This window comes from Propithecus coquereli, unplaced genomic scaffold (genome assembly GCF_000956105.1).
Source record: "Propithecus coquereli isolate 6110/MARCELLA unplaced genomic scaffold, Pcoq_1.0 Scaffold386, whole genome shotgun sequence".
NCBI classification, from domain to species: Eukaryota; Metazoa; Chordata; class Mammalia; order Primates; family Indriidae; genus Propithecus; species Propithecus coquereli.
The window spans coordinates 428,376-448,349 of record NW_012149574.1 but is presented as its reverse complement, the minus strand read 5'-3'; the positions used below and the strand labels follow the sequence as shown (position 1 = coordinate 448,349).

The 19,974-nt window shown below is 44.4% G+C and overlaps 1 protein-coding gene across 1 annotated transcript; it reads left to right on the top strand.

Annotated features, from left to right (window-relative positions):
* The first annotated feature begins 811 nt into the window (after positions 1 to 811).
* Positions 812 to 18,579, top strand: TIGIT (T cell immunoreceptor with Ig and ITIM domains). Its single transcript, XM_012652213.1, has 4 exons — positions 812 to 872; positions 2,110 to 2,439; positions 6,162 to 6,268; positions 18,346 to 18,579. Exons 1-4 carry the CDS (start codon positions 812 to 814, stop codon positions 18,577 to 18,579), a joined length of 732 nt encoding a protein of 243 aa, XP_012507667.1.
* Positions 18,580 to 19,974: the final 1,395 nt, after the last annotated feature.

Here is a 19,974-nt window from a genome sequence, read left to right as displayed (position 1 = left end):
TCAATAGTAGGACTTGGTGATAAGCTAGGAGCTCCAGACAAATGTCAACAAATCCCTTTCCAGGGGTTCACGTTCTCTGCATTCCCAACTCTCATGGGTCACTGTGCACAAGAAAGCTAGCTCATTCTTCTGGTCTCCTCTGATTCTACTGGGTCAGAATTCTACTAAGCCAGAATTCAACAAAGTCTCAGTCCAGATAAACAAGATAAAACAAATAAAATTCGAGGAGAGGACCTCATTCAAGGGAAAGTTGCTCTGTTTGTCCAAGACCTTTGTCCAATCCATGTATCGCCCCCAAAGTAAATGCTTCTTGTTCACTTGCTGATTAGATTTCAAGTGAAGTTCCTGGCCTGTAAGTTCCCACGCTTGTAAGTTTTTCTTACTGTTGCACATTCTTCAGCAGAATGAAGTCAGAGGAGCCCCACTAACAGTTCTTCATCAGTAACAGGTTCTTCAGAGTCTTGGGCATTACAGAGATGCCCTTTTTAGATAAAGGCTGATTTTAAAAAAGTACATTGAGACAAAACTTAAAAACAATAAATTGACTAATTGCAATCAAAAGACTAGTGTACTTCTAACCACATTTTTGTTTATTTTTAAATGTATTTCCTTCATGATCTTTCTTGTGGTTCACCCTATGTAGTTTGTGTACTTGTTGGAACTTCATGTGTTTTTGACATGGTTTTTGCTGAACTTGATTTTTCCGAGACCCTCTTTCCTCACATGCTCAGCCTTTCCTTCTCATCTGCAGTCGACCAGTTTCGGTGGCAGAAGAGGCCACATCTGCTTCCTGTAGGCCCCTGGCAGAAGCATGCAGTGGTGTCTCCTCCTGATCTGGGCCCAGGGGCTGAGGCAGGCTGCCCTCACCTCAGGTAAGGCCTGAAATCTGACAGAGCAGGGAAGGGGAGAGAGCAAGGTTGGGCTTGGCGTGAAGACCAGGGTGCCTGCGTAGGGAAGGTTCCGAGTGCGTGTCACATCTGTTTGAAGGAAGGAAATGTAATTTTCAGAGTCTTGTGTACCCTCATGTGAGAAAAGGCAATCTCTGAGAAGGAGCTAAAAGTTCTGTTTTGGGTGGCAGATGAAGGACTTTGTAGACCCTTAGGGTTGGGGGTGCCTGGCTGGCCGGCACAATTAAAGAAAAAAGAAGGCATCGGGAAGGAGGAATTATCAGCTTGCTTTTAGAAACTCACTCCTGCTCCATCTTCTTTTCTTTTGTCCTGAGGAACCTTCCAGGAAAGCACTGTAAGTAGTTCTCTGTGGATCAAAAATATCTTCTTCACAGATGACAGAGATTCTACCATTACAGACTGAATTTTTGTTAAATTTATTTCTTCTATATCAAAAATCTTACACAAATATTTCTGAGGGAGGAGGACATAAGTACTTAAAATCGCAGTATATATTAGTTTTTATGATGCTTTGTGAACCTTCTAAGGGTGACGAGATGCCCAAGGCTGCTGGGGACAGGTAAGCCTTGAAGGGGGTGGTTTTGCCTGGGGGAAACAGTTTCTTGCTGAGCCCCCATTCCTCTGGGTTTCTTGGCTTTTTTGAAGGCTTTTCCAGGCACCCCAAATGACAAGCAACCAAACGGCCAGGTGTTATTTCAAAGGATAATGCACCCAGCACAGAATTAGGCTGCTGGAAGATCCAAAAAAACAGAAGAGGTGATGTTGGCTGACAAGGGCTTATATTGCAAGTGGGGAGACAAGATAAGCCTATGAGAATAATCAACCAACTATTCGTGAAGCTCTACGACACAGTGCAGGCATTGAGCGGGAAAGGAAAAGGGAGCCTGGGCAGGGCTGGGGTCCTGGAGAGGTGACCAGCCTTCACGGGCAGGCGAGCAGGGTGCAGATGGGTGGCTGGAGTAGGGGTGTGTGGACAACAGGTGGGGCTGGGAGCCTTGAATGACAAGCATGAGGAGGACTTTCTCTTGAAATGGGGGAAACAGAAAATAATTATAGTCTATGTGGGGGAGCAATGGGGTGGACTGGAGAAATTATCATTCTAACAACCAATTCTGGCCTCAAAGCCCCTTCGAATTTCTACAGGACGGTTGAAGGCTGGCTGTTGACCCGGGACTCATGTGTGCATTTTCCTCTTTCCTAGGAGCTATGACAGGCACGGTAGTAACAACAGGGAACATCTCTGTAGAGGAAGGTGGCTCTGTCATCTTACAATGCCACCTCTCCTCCACCATGGCTGAAGTGACCCAGATCAACTGGGAGCTGCAGGACCAGCTTCTGGCCATTCGTCATGCTGACCTTGGATGGTTCATCCACCCAGCCTTTAGAGACCGAGTGGCCCCGGGCCCCAGACTGGGTCTCACCTTCCGGTGGCTGACCACGAACGACACAGGGGAATACTTCTGCATCTACCATACCTACCCTGATGGGATTTACAAAGGGAGAATCTTTTTGGAGATCCTCAGAAGCTCAGGTATTCCTCCTGGACAAGCTGGCTGATGAAACACTCACTCTAGCATAGACAACGCCATCCTGAGACACCATGTGGAACAGGGCTTCTCAGTTCTGGATCACATTTGAATCACCTGGGAACTCTTAAATAATACTCATGCCAGGGCCCCACCCAGACCAATTAAATCAGAATCTCTATGGGCAGAGCTAGGATGAGATGTTCTAAAAGCATCCCAGGTAATTCCAGTGGGCGGCCAGGACTGAGAACCACTGTTCTTGCATAAGAAGCACATTTTATCTTGCTAGGAAGACCTGTCGCTGAGGTGCCGAGGTTGTGTGCAAAGTGTTCTCATTCATTGATTTATCAATCATGCAAAGTAGAATTCACTGCTAAGTCTATAAAGATTAGAAACTGGCTAAAAACAAGGCAGAGCATGTGCTAAGTGTAAATGTACAATACTTTACATCTGTGTGGTACTTCAAAGTTTCCAAAATGCTTTTATATTCATTATCCAGCTGGACATTTAGGCCAATTCCCCAGAAGCTGGGAAAGGATTAGTGTCATAGCTGAGGGACAGTATAGTACAGTGGTTAAGAGCTCAGGCTGGCAGACAGCCTGGGTCTAAAACTTGGCTCTGTTGCTGACCTCAGCCAGGATTACTCGGCTTCTCTGTGAAAGGAGGATAGAAGTAAGTCCTTACGAGGGGCTAACAGAGGAGTGACTTACCGACTACAACAAAGTGTCCTTAGAACAGTGCCTGGACCGTGGTAAGTGCTATGTAAGTGCTAACTATTAATAAGATTCCAATTTGACTGTTTGATGGAGACCGAAGTTGGGGCTTGGAGTTGCTCAGGGTGGTAGAGCTGATTTTATTTTATTTTATTTTTTTTGAGACAGAGTCTCACTCTCTTGCCTGGGGCGAGTGCCGTGGCATCAGCCTAGCTCACAGCAACCTCAAACTCCTGGGCTCAAGCAATCCTACTGTCTCAGCTTCCTGAGTAGCTGGGACCACAGGCACGTGCCACCATGCCTGGCTAATTTTTTCTACATATATTTTTAGCTGTCCAATTAATTTCTTTCCATTTTTTGGTAGAGACGGGGGTCTCGCTCTTGCTCAGGCTGGTCTCGAACTCCTGAGCTCAGAACGATCCGCGCGCCTCGGCCTCCCAGAGTGCTAGGATTACAGGCGTGAGCCACCACGCCCGGCCGGTAGAGCTGATTTTAATCCAGGTGTTCTGGTTCTACAAAACTCTACCCTCAGAACTTCTATTACTGCCATAAACTGTGTTGGAGATTAAGTTTTAGGAGTTTGCAAAATATGGGTAAACTGAGAGGACACAAAGTTACCTTAAAATTTCCTTTCAAATATTACTTCTTGGCTGGTTCCCACATAGACCAAATGAAACACGCAGTTAAGAGCACAGGCTCTGCAATCACACTGCCCAGGGTCTACTATTGCCATCAATCCCGGTGATCTGGGTAAATTATGTAACTTTTCCTCATTTTCTCATCTATAAAATGTGATGAATAATCTCATGAGTTGATATAAGTAAGGCCTTAGAACAGTGCTAGACACCTAAGCTTAATTTCATACATGCTAGTTACTATGCTATTTATTGCTTCAGGTTAGAGGGAGCCTGGAACAATAAACAGGGCAGGGGACCTGGATTCCAGCAAGAGTAACCAAATGATTGCCTTGACCGTTTGGGCTCTTTCCCCCAGCGTCACATGCCCAAGGGCCCACCATCAGGCTGCAGGAGATGGAGTGAGCTCAGAAGGAAGCCCCTTGTGGGATAGAGGGCCCAGGGACTGGAGACCAGACGGGGGCTGTGTCTGTGCATGTCCAGGCCAGGACATTCAGGGACCGATGCTCCTGACCAGTGTGCTCCTCCCTGAGGCCACAGTGGTACAGCTATTCCCCAGTGAGAAAATGGGGAAATGAAGGTGCAAATTTCTTCCCTGTGTCTCATGGACCACCTGGGGAGAGAGATCAAAAGACATCCTCTTGCACGCCTGTTCAGCTTCCCTTCAAGGCTTTTGGTTTTCCACCTTTTTTGCCTTTGCGGTTGCGGGGACCCCCCTTGTTCCTTTGCTCTCTCCTCTTGTTTCTCAGGTGGGCAGTTGCTTACCTGGGATGCCAGCTCTCCTTTAATCACTTGTATTAACTCCAAACCTGACTTCTTTGTAACCCTAATCTCAGACCTTAGTCCACATCCCTGTCCTAACACTAACTGTAATATAATATTTAAGATATTTCTAACCTTAACGCTAAAATTGAAATTAACCCCAAAGCTAACCTGGCTAATAGGCACGGGCTTAAGTAACCCTTATGCAGTGATGTCGCTGCGCTTCCCCGGGGCTGCTTCCATTTCAAAGACCTCGAAGTCTTTTTTCTGTGATTGTAACCATGAATGGAGGAATTGGTGCTTTTATTTCAAACCAAAAATTCCTAATGAAGTTGATATTTCTAATATCCCCAATTCCCCTCTTGTCCTAGTTCTATCTCTAAATTATCCTTAAACCTAATCAGACTCATTATCATAATCTTCCCTAAACCTTATGTTTTAAACCCCATCTATCTTCATTTACTCTTGACCTACAAGAGAACCCAGCCCTCACCCTGACTCCCAGCCCTGATCTGCGCCCCACTCTGACCATATACTCTTTTCTGGTCCTGTGGACAGCCCTCTGCAGCCCCTCTGATCCCCTGCCGTGTGTTCTCCATGACCAATTTGCCTTCCACCTGCCCTCTTTCCTCCTGAACTAACTTCATGGCTATGGTCCACCAGGGGCCGTCCTGGCCTATGGTGACCTCAGGGCAGGAGGAACACGTTCTGGGGAATTGCAGGGATTCTGCAGGCACTGCCCTTGTCTTAGGGAGTTTGATTCCTTAGCCACCTTTCCAGCAATCTTAGGGGGAAGTGGGGTCAGCCTTCTGCTACACCCTTCTCCTTTCAAGACTCTTCCCTGGACACCTGGGTCCTGCCTGAGCTCCAGGGGAGGAGGTAGGGATGGGATGAAGCAGCTGACTCTTCCACCTACAGCACACGACACTTCGGGCCAATCGTGTCATTTTTCTCACATTCTCCTTGGATTAAATATCACTCATCTCTTTAAAACTCCCCTCCTACATCTTTCTCCTTACATTTACATTTCATGTCAATGAAATTTACTTGTTTATGCTTTCATTCATGCCACAAATATTTATTGAGCATGTACTATGCATCAGGTGCTGAGAAAACAGCAAAGGACAAGGCTGCAGAGCTTAGCTGGAAATAAGTGTTACAGGCTTAAGGTGAAAGGTTATTTGCTTTTTTTTTGTAATTTAATATTAATTTTATTTTAATTTTTAATTAAACATTTTTTATTGGTATGATTATATATATGAAGTTTAGTAAGAGAAAATGTTCACTCTCTGGGTTTCTTCCTGGATGGTATTATTTGTTTCATTTCATGATTACCAGAAATGATTTTGTGGTACAGAGGAAAGGAGTGTTAAAAATGACCCATTCTGGTGTCAAATACACGAGGTATGCCACTGCTCAAGGGCTCAGTTATAGATTTCATGATGGGCCAGGCAGTTGCTCTGCTTGTCCAAAGATTTGGGCTTACAGACTCCAGTCCTGTGGTTAGAAAAAGGAGCTGGCCAAGTCCCACCTCTGTGCCATGAGTTGAGGCTTTCCTGGGGAAGGCAACTTTGTGTCTGGCCTCTGCCACTCACCTCTGTTTTGTCCTCCCTCTAGTGGCTGAGCACAGCACCGGGTTCCAGATTCCACTGCTTGGAGCCGTGGCCACAGTGCTGGTGGCCACCTGCACAGCAGTCATCGGGGTGGTCGTGTTGGCTAGAAAGGTAATGGCTCTGGCTGCACGTCTCAATCACGGCTACCCCCTCCCCTGCCACCCTGGTCCTTTCAGGTTCTCTTTCTGTCAAGAGAGAGCCCCAAATGTGATCTTCCCCATTGCTCATCTATGCAGGATAAGAAATAAACACTCCAAAAATTTAGAGGTAAAGGCTGCATGGCAAGATCAACAGGTTATAAATCCTCTGTTACTTGAGCTTAAGAGGTCATGTGGGTGAAAGAGTAATGGATGGGGGAATTGAAAGATTTAGTTTCTAGTTTTGGCACTGAGTATATGATTTTAGGGAAATTACTTAATCTTTCCAGGTCTCCATTTCTTCCATATATAAAATGGGGATTTGTCTTAGTCCATTTTCTGCTGCTGTAACAGAATACCACAGACTGGGAAATGTATAAAGAAGAGAAGTTTATTTGGCTCACAGTTCTGGAGGCTGGGAAGTCCAAGAGCATAGTGCACCTGGCAACGGTCATCCCATGGTAGAAGGCATCACATCAATGGGGACAAAATTATCCCTTTTATTAGGAGCCCACTCCAGAGATAACTAACTCCGAAAATAATTGCATCAGTCCCATCATAGGGGCAGAGCCCTCATGGCCTAATCACCTCTTAAAGTCTCACCTCTTAGTACTGTTAACAATGGTAATTAAGTTTCCAACACATGGACTTTTGGGGGACACATTCAAACCATTGCAGGATTATAATTCTACTTACTCTATATCACACAGTTGTGATGAACAGGTGGCATATTTCATGTGAAAGCTGTGTAAATAATGAAGAAATTTATTAATATCCTTGTTGTAGCTATTGATTGAGATGAGTGGAAAGAATTTCTACTCTTTGTTTTGTTTGCTCTCTTGGGCCCTTTAAGTCAGCCCAGGTTGCCTTAATTCAAGCCATCATACAAACATTTTGGGGAACACAAGATGCCTGTGATTCCCAGGAGTATTTTCCACCTTTACCCGGAACCCTCCTCCCTAGACCCTGATCCACTTTCCCTCCAACTCTGACTCCACTCAATTAACAGCTCAACTCTGTAGCCCCAATACAGTCATGTGTCCCTTAATGATGGGAGCATGTTCTGAGAAATGCGTCATTAGGCACCACATAAGTGTACATTTACACAAACCTAGATGGCATAGCCCACTACGCATCCAGGCTATAAGGTATAGCCTATTGCTCTTAGACTACAAACCTGTACAGCATGTTATTGTACTGAATAGTGTAGGCAGTTGTTATGCAATGGGAAGTATTTGTGTATCTAAACATAGAAAAGGTACAGCAAAAATATGATATAAAAAATAAAAAATGGTACACCTATATAGGATGCTTACCATGAATGGAGCTTGCAGGACTGGAAGTTGTGCTGGATGAGTCAGTGAGTGAGTGGTGAGTGAATGTGAAGGCCTAGGACATTGCTGTACACTACTGTAGATTTTATAAACACTGCACACTTAGGCTACATTAAATTTATAAAAACATATTTTTCTTTCTTTAATAATAAATTAATCTTAGCTCACTATAACTTTTTTACTTTATAAACTTTTAAACATTTTGACTCTTTTGAAATAACACTTAGCTTAAAACATAAACATACTATACAGCTGTACAAAAATATTTTCCTTCTTTATATCCTTATTCTATAAACTTCTTTCTATTTAAAAAATTTTTGTTTTTTACTTTTTAAACTTTTTTGCTAAAAACTAAGACAAACACACACATGAGCCTCGGTCTACATGGGGCCAGGATCATCAATATCACTGTCTTCCACCTTCACATCTTGTCCTACTGGAAGGTCTTCAGGGGCAATAACACACGTGGAGCTGTTGCCTCCTATGACAACAATGGCTTCTTCTGGAATACCTTCTAAAGGATCTGCCTGAGGCTGTTTTACACTTAGTTTTTTTTTTTTACATAAGGTAGAAGGAGCACACTCTAAAATGACAATAAAATGTATAGTATAGGAAATATATAAGCCAGTAACATAGTCATTTATTATCATCATCAAGTATCATGTACTGTACATAATTGTAGACATTTATAGGACTGGCGGTGCAGTAGATTTGTTTACACCAGCATCACCACAACACACGTGAGTAATGCATTGTGCTACAATGTTAGGATGACCAGGGTGTCATTAGGGGATAGGAGTTTTTCAGTTCTTTTATAATCTTATGGGACCACCATCATTTACGTGGTCTGTTGTTGATCAAAACAACGACATGCTGCACATTGCTGAATTACCCTCTATGGACTATGTACATGGTGCTGTTATTATTGATATATGTATATTTACAGCTACCATATTATTTTTCTCATAATTTCCCCCCATTCTCTCTTGCTGTCTTTTGAATTAAGGTTATTTTTATTATTAAAAAGTCTATTTGTTAATTATGCATTCTTTTGCTATTCTTTTAGTGTTACATTAAATATACCCCTGATTTATTAAAGTTTAATATAAATTAGTACTTTTATCATCTTTTAGATTATGCAAGAAACTTAGAGCACATTTCCTCTTTTTATCTTCGCCCCCAACTTATTGCTAATATTATCATACATTTTAATTCTCTCCATATTTTAAACACCCCAAATAATTATTACTGTTTTGTAAGTCATTATTCATTCAGATTTACCCTTTCTGTAGCTCTTCACTCTTTCCTGCATGTATTATCTTGCAACTGGGATCATTTTCCTTTCACCTGAAGAATATCCTGTAATATTTCCTTTTGTGCAGGTCTGCTGGTGATGAATTATTTTGGTTTTGTTTGCTTAGAAATGTCTTTATTTTTCCTGAATTTAAAAATGATGTATTTATTTTGCTTGGTGTAGAATTATCTATTGGCAGCTATTGCCTTTCAGTACATGGAAAATATTCCAGTGTCTGGCTTCCTACATTTCTGTTGAGAAATCAGGTTTTAGGTTTTCCCCTTTGGTGATATTTTTTTTTCTTTCTAGCTCTTTTAAAATTTTCTTGTCTTTGGTTTTTAGCAATTTGTACGATGATATAATTAGGTCTAGTTATCTTTTTATTTATTTTGTTTGGCATTTGAAATACTTTTGGAATCTGTGGCTTGAAGTCTTTTGTCAGTTTTGGGTCATTAATGGCCATTATCTCTTTATATATTACTTCTCCATTCTTGTTTTCTTCTTCTGGAGCTCTAAGTACAGATATTTTAGACATTTTCACTTTTTCCTCACATGTCTCTTATTCTCTTTTTTGTATTTTCCTTCCATCTATCTTATCATGTTTTAGAGTAGATGTTTTCTTTAGACATATCTTCCAGGTTACTAAATATCTTCTGTGATGTATTTAATCTTTGTTTAAATAGTTTACAGTCTGTCAAAATTCTCTATATGGTCTTTTAATTCCTTGACAGTATTAATCAATTATTTTGACATCTGTGCCTGATAACCCTATTAATTGGATCCTCTGTGGGTTCTTTTCCTATTGTCTATTTTTACTTGGTTTTTGGTCGTATCTTCTTGACTGTTTGGTACTTTTCATTGAGTGCTGTACATTTTACATGAAAAAATGTAACAATAATTTGAGGTTCTTGACCATGTCATCCTCCTCCAGAGAGGATACCCTTTCACTTCTGGCAGGTGGCTAGTCTGGAAGCACTAGTAATTTCAGGTCACCTTGATTAAATCAGTGATGAGCAGATTTAAAGATATACTTCAGTTTCTGTTACTCCCTTGCTCCTAGGGTGTGGTCTTTTGGGATCCCAATTAAAAGCCTGGGATGTTCTCCCTTCCTTAGTGGTTTCTGGACTCCAAATTTTGTTCCTCCAGCCAGAAGCTTATCTGCCTCTCAGTGTACTTTCAGTCAATTGCCTCTGGGAGAAAATGTCCCCATATGCTCATGTCATCTCTCTGGGTTTTACTCTTCTCGTGGATCTTGCTCCCAGTCTACAGAGTCCTCACTGATTTGGCAGATCTCTAATTTCTGCAAACAGATGTTTCTAATATATTGTTCAGTGTTTCTAGCGTTTTCAATAGAAAGGTTGGTTCAAAGCAACATATCAACCACAGTTCCACCAGGAACAGACTCCTTTCATATTGTATTTCATATCTACATTCAAGCACAACAGATTTATCTGGCCCACCTACTCTGGACCTTGGGCTCTTTGGGTCAGGCCTCCTGCCTGAGCTCTAGCCCCTCGGTATCCAATGTCTGACCAGCCACTTGGCCTCCATCTGACCAGGTCACTGCCAGTCCCAGAGAGGGAGGGATTTGGAGAGCTTTGTATTCTTAGGCCCTGGTTCCATTTTGCTTGTTTATTGTGAGTTCTTACCTTCTTTTTCTCTTTCTCCCTCTCCCAGAGAAGGACCAAGCTTTTATTTTATTTTATTTTTAGTTTAACTTCTATTTGACTTTTTTACTCTCATTTCTCCCCTCAAGACATAGAGACCTGATTCCTTCTTCAGACGTTAGAGTTGGATGTTGCTAATTTGGTTCAAAAGGAACTAAAGAGATTCTCCAGGTGGTAGGAAACGATCTTATAATTGGTGATTCCCTGTGAAAGTTACATAAGGCCTTACACCAGCAGATGATTGCCTGGTCTTCTAGTTTGCCTGTAAAAATCTCTGTTGTCTTATGATTCAAACCCTCACTTCTTGGTTATAAGAAAAACGTTGAGATTGCTGACATAACTGGTTCATAGAGATGTGGCTACTTATTCTTCATTACTCAACAGACCTGGTTGGACAAGGTACTGGGGACCCAGCAGTGGCTAAGATGTGGCAGGTGCTATCAAGGAAGCCAATGATATATAGTTATTTTCATTTATGTCTTGGCTATCACAATAGACATAATTAGGAAATAAAACCTCTAGGGGAAGATGAGGACAAGAAAAGTGATTGACTAGAGGGGAGAGGTGAAGAAAATGATGTTTGATCTCTGACCTGGGAAGGGAGTGCTCTGGTGGTTAGTGAACAGATTCCTTGCTGTGGAATGGAGCAAGAGTTCTTTAGAAGCAGCAGAACAAATTTTCTTGCTCAGGATTCAAGTCTGCTTCATTTTCATGCCAGGCACCTGGACTAACTTTGGTCACCTGGGGAGTAGAGAAAGAGGCAAAGGTGAAAAGAAAGAGTCCAGAGGTGGTCAGGTCCTGCTGCTCTCCTCCCCGGCCATCTCTGACATGTCCACTGCTTCCTGTCTAGTTCAGGTCCTCTCTGCTTCTTTCCTGTACTTTGGCTGTAGTCTCCAGTCTTGTCTCTCTCCTTGCTCAAAGCATTTTATGTTTGCATTAGTCGAGGTCCCAGCAGGGAACACATGGTACTCCCAAATTGGGCTGTTTGAGGACAGTATAATAGGGGGATTTACAAATGCCTAGGCAGGATGTAAGGAAACTACCAGGAGGAGTGTATCCCTGTGTTGAAATCACCCCTAGTTCTTTAGGGGAGAGGGTGATTACTGGAACCTGAAGGAGAGAGGTATGTGGAGGGAACGACCTTAAGAAGTGCTGAAATCTTTGATTGAGGGTCACAACCAGTCCAAAGCCACCCTGCAGAGAGAATGCGGGGGGATACACACCCTCGCCTCACTCTCCTGCTTTCCATTCCCCTGCTGTTGCCCTGCATTGACTGAACCCAAACTGAACCTGAAGGAAGGGAAATCTATGGATGAAGTACATGTAGTACAGTTTTCATGGGCACAGAATAGGGTGGAGAAGTTTGGAGAGTGGGGCTGACGGGTAAACAGATGGTATCCATATCAGCAGTGTTCATACACCTGGAAACTGGGCAAGGAATCTTGACTTTCCATGGGGGTGGCTGGCCTCAGCCTTCTCTCAGGTATTCTTGATTTCTTTTGATTATACATATAAGCGATACCCTTGTTGGTTGCCCATCCGTGTTTCTCCTAGGAACACTGTGCTCTCTCAGCCACCTTGGTGTTTCCATGGGTCAGGCTTCTTTGGCTCCCATTGCAGTAATTACATCCACTTTGTTTCTTAAGTGCTGCTATCTGCCCTCTACTATTTTAGGATCTCCTCATCCCCACTGCTACAAGGGATCCAGTTCTGTAAAAGCATCTCCTACTTCAGCCCCAGCCTGTAGAGGAGAGATACCACCGAACCCCTCAGTGATGCTGGCACTGCCCTCACCAGCACGTTCCTTCCCACCTTAAAAAAGGGGTGTTCTCTGGATCTTCCCTAGGAGATCGATCCAACATAATCAGCTGTTGGATTTTTGAAATTACTTAGTGCAGGAATTGGCAAAGTTTCTCTGTAAAGGGCCAGATAATAAATCTTTTAGGCTTTGCGGGCCATATGGTCTCTGTTGCGACAATTAAACCCTGCCATTGTAGTGTGAAAGTGCTATAGACAATATGTAAATGAATGAGTATGGCTCTGTTCCAATAAACCTTTCTTTATAAACATTGAAATTTTAATTTCACATAATTTTTATGAGCCATGAAATAATACTGTTTTTTTTAAGGGTTTTTTTCCCAACCACTTGAAAATGTAAAAAACCACTTTTTGTTCATGGGCAGTACAAAACCCGTGGTCTCAATTTGCCAATCCCTGATTTAGTAAGTTCATTCTAGCATTCTCACTTCTCTGAGCATTTTGCTTCCTTCTTTTATAGTTTGCTGAAGCACTGTCGGCATCTCTATTGACAGCAGTAATATACTGCTGTCTAATATAGACTTCTTTCCGGGGGCCCTTGTGAGGGTGTTCGATCTTGAGTCATGGGATGAACCAATATTGACACATGCTCCCTCATCCAGTCTTTTATATTCTACCCTCCCACCATGATCCGTCACCTTCAGAGTTCACTCCCAGGCATCCTCTCCTAGTTCTTGCTGGTACATGTTAGCTCAGGCCTTTAGTATTAATATATAACCTTTTTCTTACTTTAGAAGACCCAGCACTTCCTCAGTTTGTGGCTGAGATTTTACCCAATTTATGGGTCTGGTGGCCAACAGGGGAGGTGGAGGTGGGTTCTGGGCAAGGCTTATCTTCCATCAAGAGGAAGTGGGCCACTTCTGCAGCTGCAGATGGCATGAGAAGTAGGTGTTTCATGGTTCTCAAGCACATTTACCCAGAGATCCTCCTTCCAAACTCAGGACCGCCCCCTTTCTGATGAAGACACTCTTCTTCTGCCCTTGGACATTAGGACCCCAGGCTCTCTGGCCTTAGGACTCTAGTACTTATACCACTGCCCAACCCCTTGAGTTCTCAGGCCTTTGATTTTGGCATAGGAGACTTGCTCAGGCTTAGAATCCAGCCTTCTTTGAGGTTCCGTCCTTCTTACACCTACCTCCTGTACCTGGTCTTCACCTGTTGGAGATGAGTGTCTCTTAAATGCTGCCAGGGAGGAGCTGTAACTTTCACACCTTAAGTTGCTGATAGATCTTAGCCTGTCATTTTCTCTCTTTAGTGCATCAGGGGAATTTAGTAAAAGCCAGGGTTGAGTCCTAACAGTTATTATTTACCTTATACATCTCAAATGCCAGAGTTATTGCACCAGGTCATAATCCCCTTCCATTTGTGTCCCATTCCATTTTTACCACCAGCCATGGGGTCCATACTGCCATCCAGCTGTTGAGGGACCCCACTTCCCAGTTCTGTCCTTAAAGGCTGCTTTCTGGGACCAATCCCAGAACCACTGTTTTAGAGCAGGTCCCCAGAAATAGAGCCTGACACAAAAATTCTGGTAAGAGTGATTTATTGGGATGGGCTCTCAGGTAAAGGATGCAATATAGGGCTAAGAAAGCTCAGTGTGGATGTGGTCTCAGCTGGAGACTTGGTTGAAGCAATATAGCACAGAGTTGGTTGCCCCTGGAGGCATAGAGCTGGCTTTTTGAAAATCCATCTCGGTCAGTCATTGATTGCTGGCTGCTCACCCAGGAGGGCCCCAGAGCAAGTACCCAGAGAAGGGAATGCTGTGAGCTTATAGACTATACTCCCAGAATCTGGGAAATAGGAGTGCTGGTCAGGTGGATCTGAGCTGTCTTAGTCAGGGTTCTCCAGAGAAACAGAACCAATAGAGATTAGATAGATAGATTGATTGACTGATAGACAGATGAGAGGGGATTTTTAAGGGGAATTGGCTCATGTGACCGTAGAGGCTGACTAGCCCCATAACAGGCCATCTGTAAGCTGGAGACCGTGTGATGCCAATACTGTGGCTCAGTTAAAGTCCAAAAGCCTGAGAACCAGGGAAGCTGATGGTGTAATTCTCAGTCTGAGGCCAAAGGCCTGAGAACCCAAGGGGTTAGGCAGTGGTGTAAGTCCTGGAGTCCCAAGGCCAGAGAGCCTGGGGTCCTAATGTCCAAGGGCAGGAGAAGCGTGTGTCCCAGCTCCAGAAGAAAGAGAGACCAATTCGTCTTTCCCCTGTTCTTGCTCCATCTGGGCTGCCAGCCCAGATGGTGCTTAGTCATATTGAGGTGGATCTTCCATACTCAGTCCACTCACTCACACGACAATCTCTGGAAACACATCGTAGACACACCCAAAATTTATGTTCTACCAGATCTCTGGGTATCTCTTGGTATACCTTAATCCAGTTAAGTTGGCTCCTAAAATTAGCCATCACAGGCACCAACAGCCTTCCCTACAGACCCTGAGAGCCAGTAGATTGCATTATTTAGGAGCATGGTCTTTGGAATCAGACAGACCAAGTTTGAGTCCTGGCTCTACCATTTGAGTAGCCATGTCACTTAACTTAGCTGAGCCTCAGTTTCTTCATCTGTAAGATGGAGATAATTATGGTGCTGCCCTCATAAGGTTGTGGGAAAACTTTAGTCCAATAATTCATGTAAGGCACTTGGCATTTTTTCTGGTGTGTATTAATAACTATTATTTATTAAGTTCTTATAATTATTATAAATTTTATTTATCATAATACTTCATAATACCTGGTGCTCAATAAATGGTTATATTCCATACATTTATTATGAATAATGAATAAATATTATTTGCTCAGCAGCTATTGCGAAAAGTGCCCCTATGGTATGTTCTATGTGGAAAAGGAGTGACACGTATCCAGCTCTTGGACAATGACTCTGCCAACCACACTGTCTATTTTCCTTATGTTTCCTGAGAGGACAATGTTTGTCCTGGGAAGACCCAGCTACCATCTCTGTGGCTCCCTTTGGTCCTTCAGGACAACATAAGTACATTAATTCTGGATTTATTTTTATGCTAATTACAATTACAGAGTCCCCCATGCAGGATGGAATGAAAATGGAACAGCTGAGGGGCCCAATTTAGGAGTATGTGAATTTTCCAGAGGACTTCTGGAGGTCAAAACAGTTTTTAGATCAAAAGGCATGGTGGCCAGTCTCACCAAGAAGGGGAACAAGAACGCATAAGCACAAGAGGTCAAAATCAGTTCTTTGAGAAAGAATTGAGTATTCATATTTTAAAAATGGATTGGATTGCATCAAGGGATTTAGTAGTTCTTTTAAGCACAGCATCAGCATGAGCCCTGACAACCCCCTTTTTCTTTATACTTAGGTTAAGGTTCAGCCACTTCTACTGAAAATGGAATGAATGAAACTGTATGTGGGGAAAGACTGTTGGTTTGTGTATGTGCTTCTGAGACTATGGTCTCTCCCTAGGCCCAGCTCCTAAGGCCTGCAGTGATGCTCCATCCCTAACTTTTGATATGTGTTCACGCTGCATACCCCCACAGCCCCGGGCACCCTCCCTCTCAGCTCCTTCCCCATGTTTGTGCACTGCTGGGCTTGACGCTAGTTGGTGCTGGTGCTGGTGTTTCCTATCTTGGAAGCAGTGAGAAGTGAGCAGAGTGAGATTTGGTGTGTGTTTGTTGCTGTTACTTTCGAAGCCTGTGGCTCTTTGTGATTCTGTCACTTGGACCTGTGCTTTAGAGAAGTCTCCAGTAAGGCTGAGAGGATGTCAACTTTGCATTGGGATGCCAATAAGCATTTCTTCTGCAGTCCTACTTGTGTCTGATGTCCATTGATTTCCTTTCTTAGCACCATCCTTGCCTATGATGCTGTCATATTGCTGTGATAGCTGACTTCCCACCCTTGATTTTACTCAACAGATTTCGCTCTTCTGTCCTGTGGTCCCATAAGTGCAATTGTCTGGCCATGAGTCCCTACTTTGATTTGGAAAATCAGATTCTTTTGGGTATGGGGCTGTAGAATAATGTGTGTGTGTGTGTGTGTGTGTGTGTGTGCGTGTGTGTGTGTGTGTGTGTGTGTGTGTGTGTATTTCAGTCCTAAGATATATATTGAGCATCGATTATAGGCTCTGAGGCTGCAGAGAGGAATACAGCACAGACCCTTCCCTCAGGGACCTCACAGTTTGGAGCCCTGAGAAGGCAGAAGAATAAACAGATAAGTTCCAGACAGCATTCAATGTCACACTAGAGAACACCCAGGACCGTATTATAGCACAGAATGAATGTAACTTCCCCCAAGAGGTCAGAGAAGACTTCTTGGACAGTATGCTGGGAAGCTGAGTCTGGAAGAATGAGTAGACAACTTTTCAAGGAACTGCAGGGAATGGATAATGGGTACAGCATACACAAAACTGGGAAGGGAGCCAAGAAACAGTGCATGGCATTCGAGAAAGCTGTAGGATGACAGGCAATTTGGCTAAGGAGAAAGAGCACAGCCTAGAGTCAGACTAACCTGAGCCAGAATTGGATTTGCTCCTGGGTGAGTGACTGTACCTGTCTGTGACTATTAGCTCATTCAGAAGTAGAAACTTCAATAGAGTTGTGCTGAGATTTCATAAAGAAGCCAGTCCAGTCCCTGCTCACAAAAGATTCTTAATAAATGGTAGCTCTCTGGCATGTGGGCCCCAGAAGTTGGGGTACATTGGGTGGAGACACATGGCAGGAGATGAAGCTGGAAAGATGAATGAGACCAAGTCACAAAGGATGTTTCTGGGGAGCATCACAGTCTCTTGCAGGGACTGAAATTATGGATTTTCTTCCCAGAATGTCCCACTGTGCAAAAAAATTTTTATACAATTTAAGGACATTTGCAAATCCCCTGAAGTCCACCTGTGCCTCTCAGACACCCTTGCTGTAAACAGTAGGGGCCGTTGAAGGGTTTGAGGCTGAAGTATGGACTGATCCAATTTTCATTTTTGAAAAATCACTGCTGGTGGCTGTGTGGAGTTGCACTAGCAGGAAGAAGGGGCTCAGAGGCAGCAAGGATGAAGGCCGGGTGAGAGAGAAGACATGGATGCAGGGTCGGAAAAGAGGGAGTAGATTTCAGAGCTCCTTAGGAGTAAAATTGGATGGGGTTTTATGGGTGAATAGAGTTTAACATTAGCCTCCAGGTTTCTGGCCAGCTGGTGCCATAGCCAGGATAGAGAATGTAGGGCAAGAGCAATTTTTGGGGTGGGAATATGACGGTTTCACTTGAGGCCAAGTTGAGTCTGAGCTTGCTAGGAGTCAGCAGGCAGTGCCCAGTGGGCACGTGGGTCCGGAGCTCAGGGTAGAAGCCTGGGCTCGTTTGGGTAGAGATTTGGGAATCTTCAGAGGACAGGTGGTCGTTGGAGGTGTACGGATGGAGATAAATGGATGAAGTAACTTGGAGAGAGTGTTGAATGTGAGAAAGCAGAGGGCAGAACCCTGGGGAACCCCGTGGTGTGGGGAGCTGATATGCAAAGAGAAAAAGGGCAGGCCTGGCTGAAGATGCAGCTGGGCTTCAAAGGAAGAGGAAGAGGAGGAGGAGGAGGAGGAGGAGGAGGAGGAGAAGGGGACAGTGATGCTACAGGAGCAAGGAAGAAGAACATTTTGAAAAGAAAGAGATCAACAGCGTCAAGTGCACTAAAGGGTAAAAGCCAAGAGAGGACGAAAGCCACCTCATGAGGCTCCGTGTGTCGGAAGCAATGGGGTGCGCAGCACACTGTGTGCGTAGCACGCGTAGTTTCAGTGTGTGGTTAGCGTTGAAATCTAGCTGTAAAGGGTTGAGAAACTAAGGGCTAGGGAATTGGTGTTGGTAAGAACACAAATTTGTGCGTGTGTGTAAGAAAGGGAGAGAGAGATCGTTATAACTCTCGGTCTGTGTCATATTGGGGAGCAAATTTTGACTCACGTCCTCACATACTCACTTTGTAGCTGGTTTGTTTTTAGAAATCTCTCAGAATCCGTTCTGTGGAAAGTGACCTCAGGAGAACACCAGCTGAACAGGAGCAATGGCGTCCCAGTGTCCCCGCATCCCCTGGGAGCTGTGTCCAGGCAGAAGCTGGCCCTGCTGGCCTCCGCGGAGAGCAGAGGGGAGACGACTACGCTGAGCCGCACGACTACTTTAATGTCCTGAGTTACAGAAGCCTGGGGAGCTTCAGCTTCCTATCAGAGACTGATTAGCGACCCGAGAGGCATCTTCTGGGAGACACATTGCTGCCTTTGCTGTTACAGGTGGACGTATAAGCAGCTGTATTCTCCATCAGTGTGCATGTGTTCAGGGGAGTAAATGGATGTCACTCTCTTCTCCACCTTCATTTCCTCTCCCTTCCCCTCCATCCCACTGTGGCAGACCTGGGGTAAGTAGTGTGTATCTTGATCATGAATGCAAAGTTCAAAAAAAAACTTGACCTTGTTTTGAATCTGGCAGTTTGGACAGATCCTGTGGCTCTGAGAAACACGTTCCTCTTAACGGCATTGGGCAGGGTTTTGGGCTACACGGTTTTGTGGTGGGTGATGAGGATGGCATGACTGCAGAGCCACCCTCGTCTCATTGTCACTGTCATTGTCATTCACATTCACTCATTCAAGGCATGTTATGAACAAGGCATGTTATGAATAAGGCATGATATCAGCCTTTACGGGGAGATTCAAGGATGACTAAACCTAGGTCTCTGCTCTTAAGAACTTACAGTTAAGTGGGGAGACAACATTTACATTAAAAGGTAATATGCAGTTAAGGATACAGACACAGGCCTTCGGGAAGACATGCCGGTCTGGGGTGAGGTGGCCACGGTAGGCTGATCCGTGGTGAAGTGTTGGGCAGCACAAAGGGAAGCATGAGGCTGGTCTGGTGGGAGCGGGAACTCTGTCTAGGGACCTCGTGGGAACCAAGGCTGGCGCAGCTGCACGTCCCACATGTCAAGCGTCCCTTTGTTGTGGTGCACTCGCGGCGTGTTAGCGACGGCCTGGCTCACAGGACCCCGGGCCCGTCCAGCTGTGTGCGCGGGGAAGCCAACAGGAAATGGCACGGTTATGCCACAGTTACCCCGACCCCAGCACGAAGAGGTCAGAGAGTGAATAAAAGTGTTCAAAGAAGCTGGTTCGAGGGTATATGTTTTCTAAACCCTCTATCGGCCCCTCCTTTTTTTCCCTAGGAAGAGTCCCTGTTTTAAAAATCCAGATTTTACTTCTGATGGGAAAGAGATTCTTTTCCAAAGCCTCAGTGATGGATTCACCCAGAAAAGGCGAATTGAGACTCAAATGCTAAGACGTGGCTCCCTCTGTGGACACGTGTCATTTCCTGTGGGCTTCCCCTGCGCACACAGCTGGACGAGGCTGGGGTCCCGTGAGTCAGGCCATGGCTAAAGCACTCTGAGTACATCACAACAAAAGCAGACTTGAAACACCTGCCCAGAGAGTGAAATCGGAAGGTCACTGGCTCCCTTGGTGCCAAGGACCTCCTTCCTTATGGGACGCTCAGCTCCACCAGCCTGAGCGCCCACAGGTCAAAGCTCCTGCTCCCACCAGACCAGCCTCATCGTTCCCTTTGTGCGCATTTCTGTTTAACTAACATTC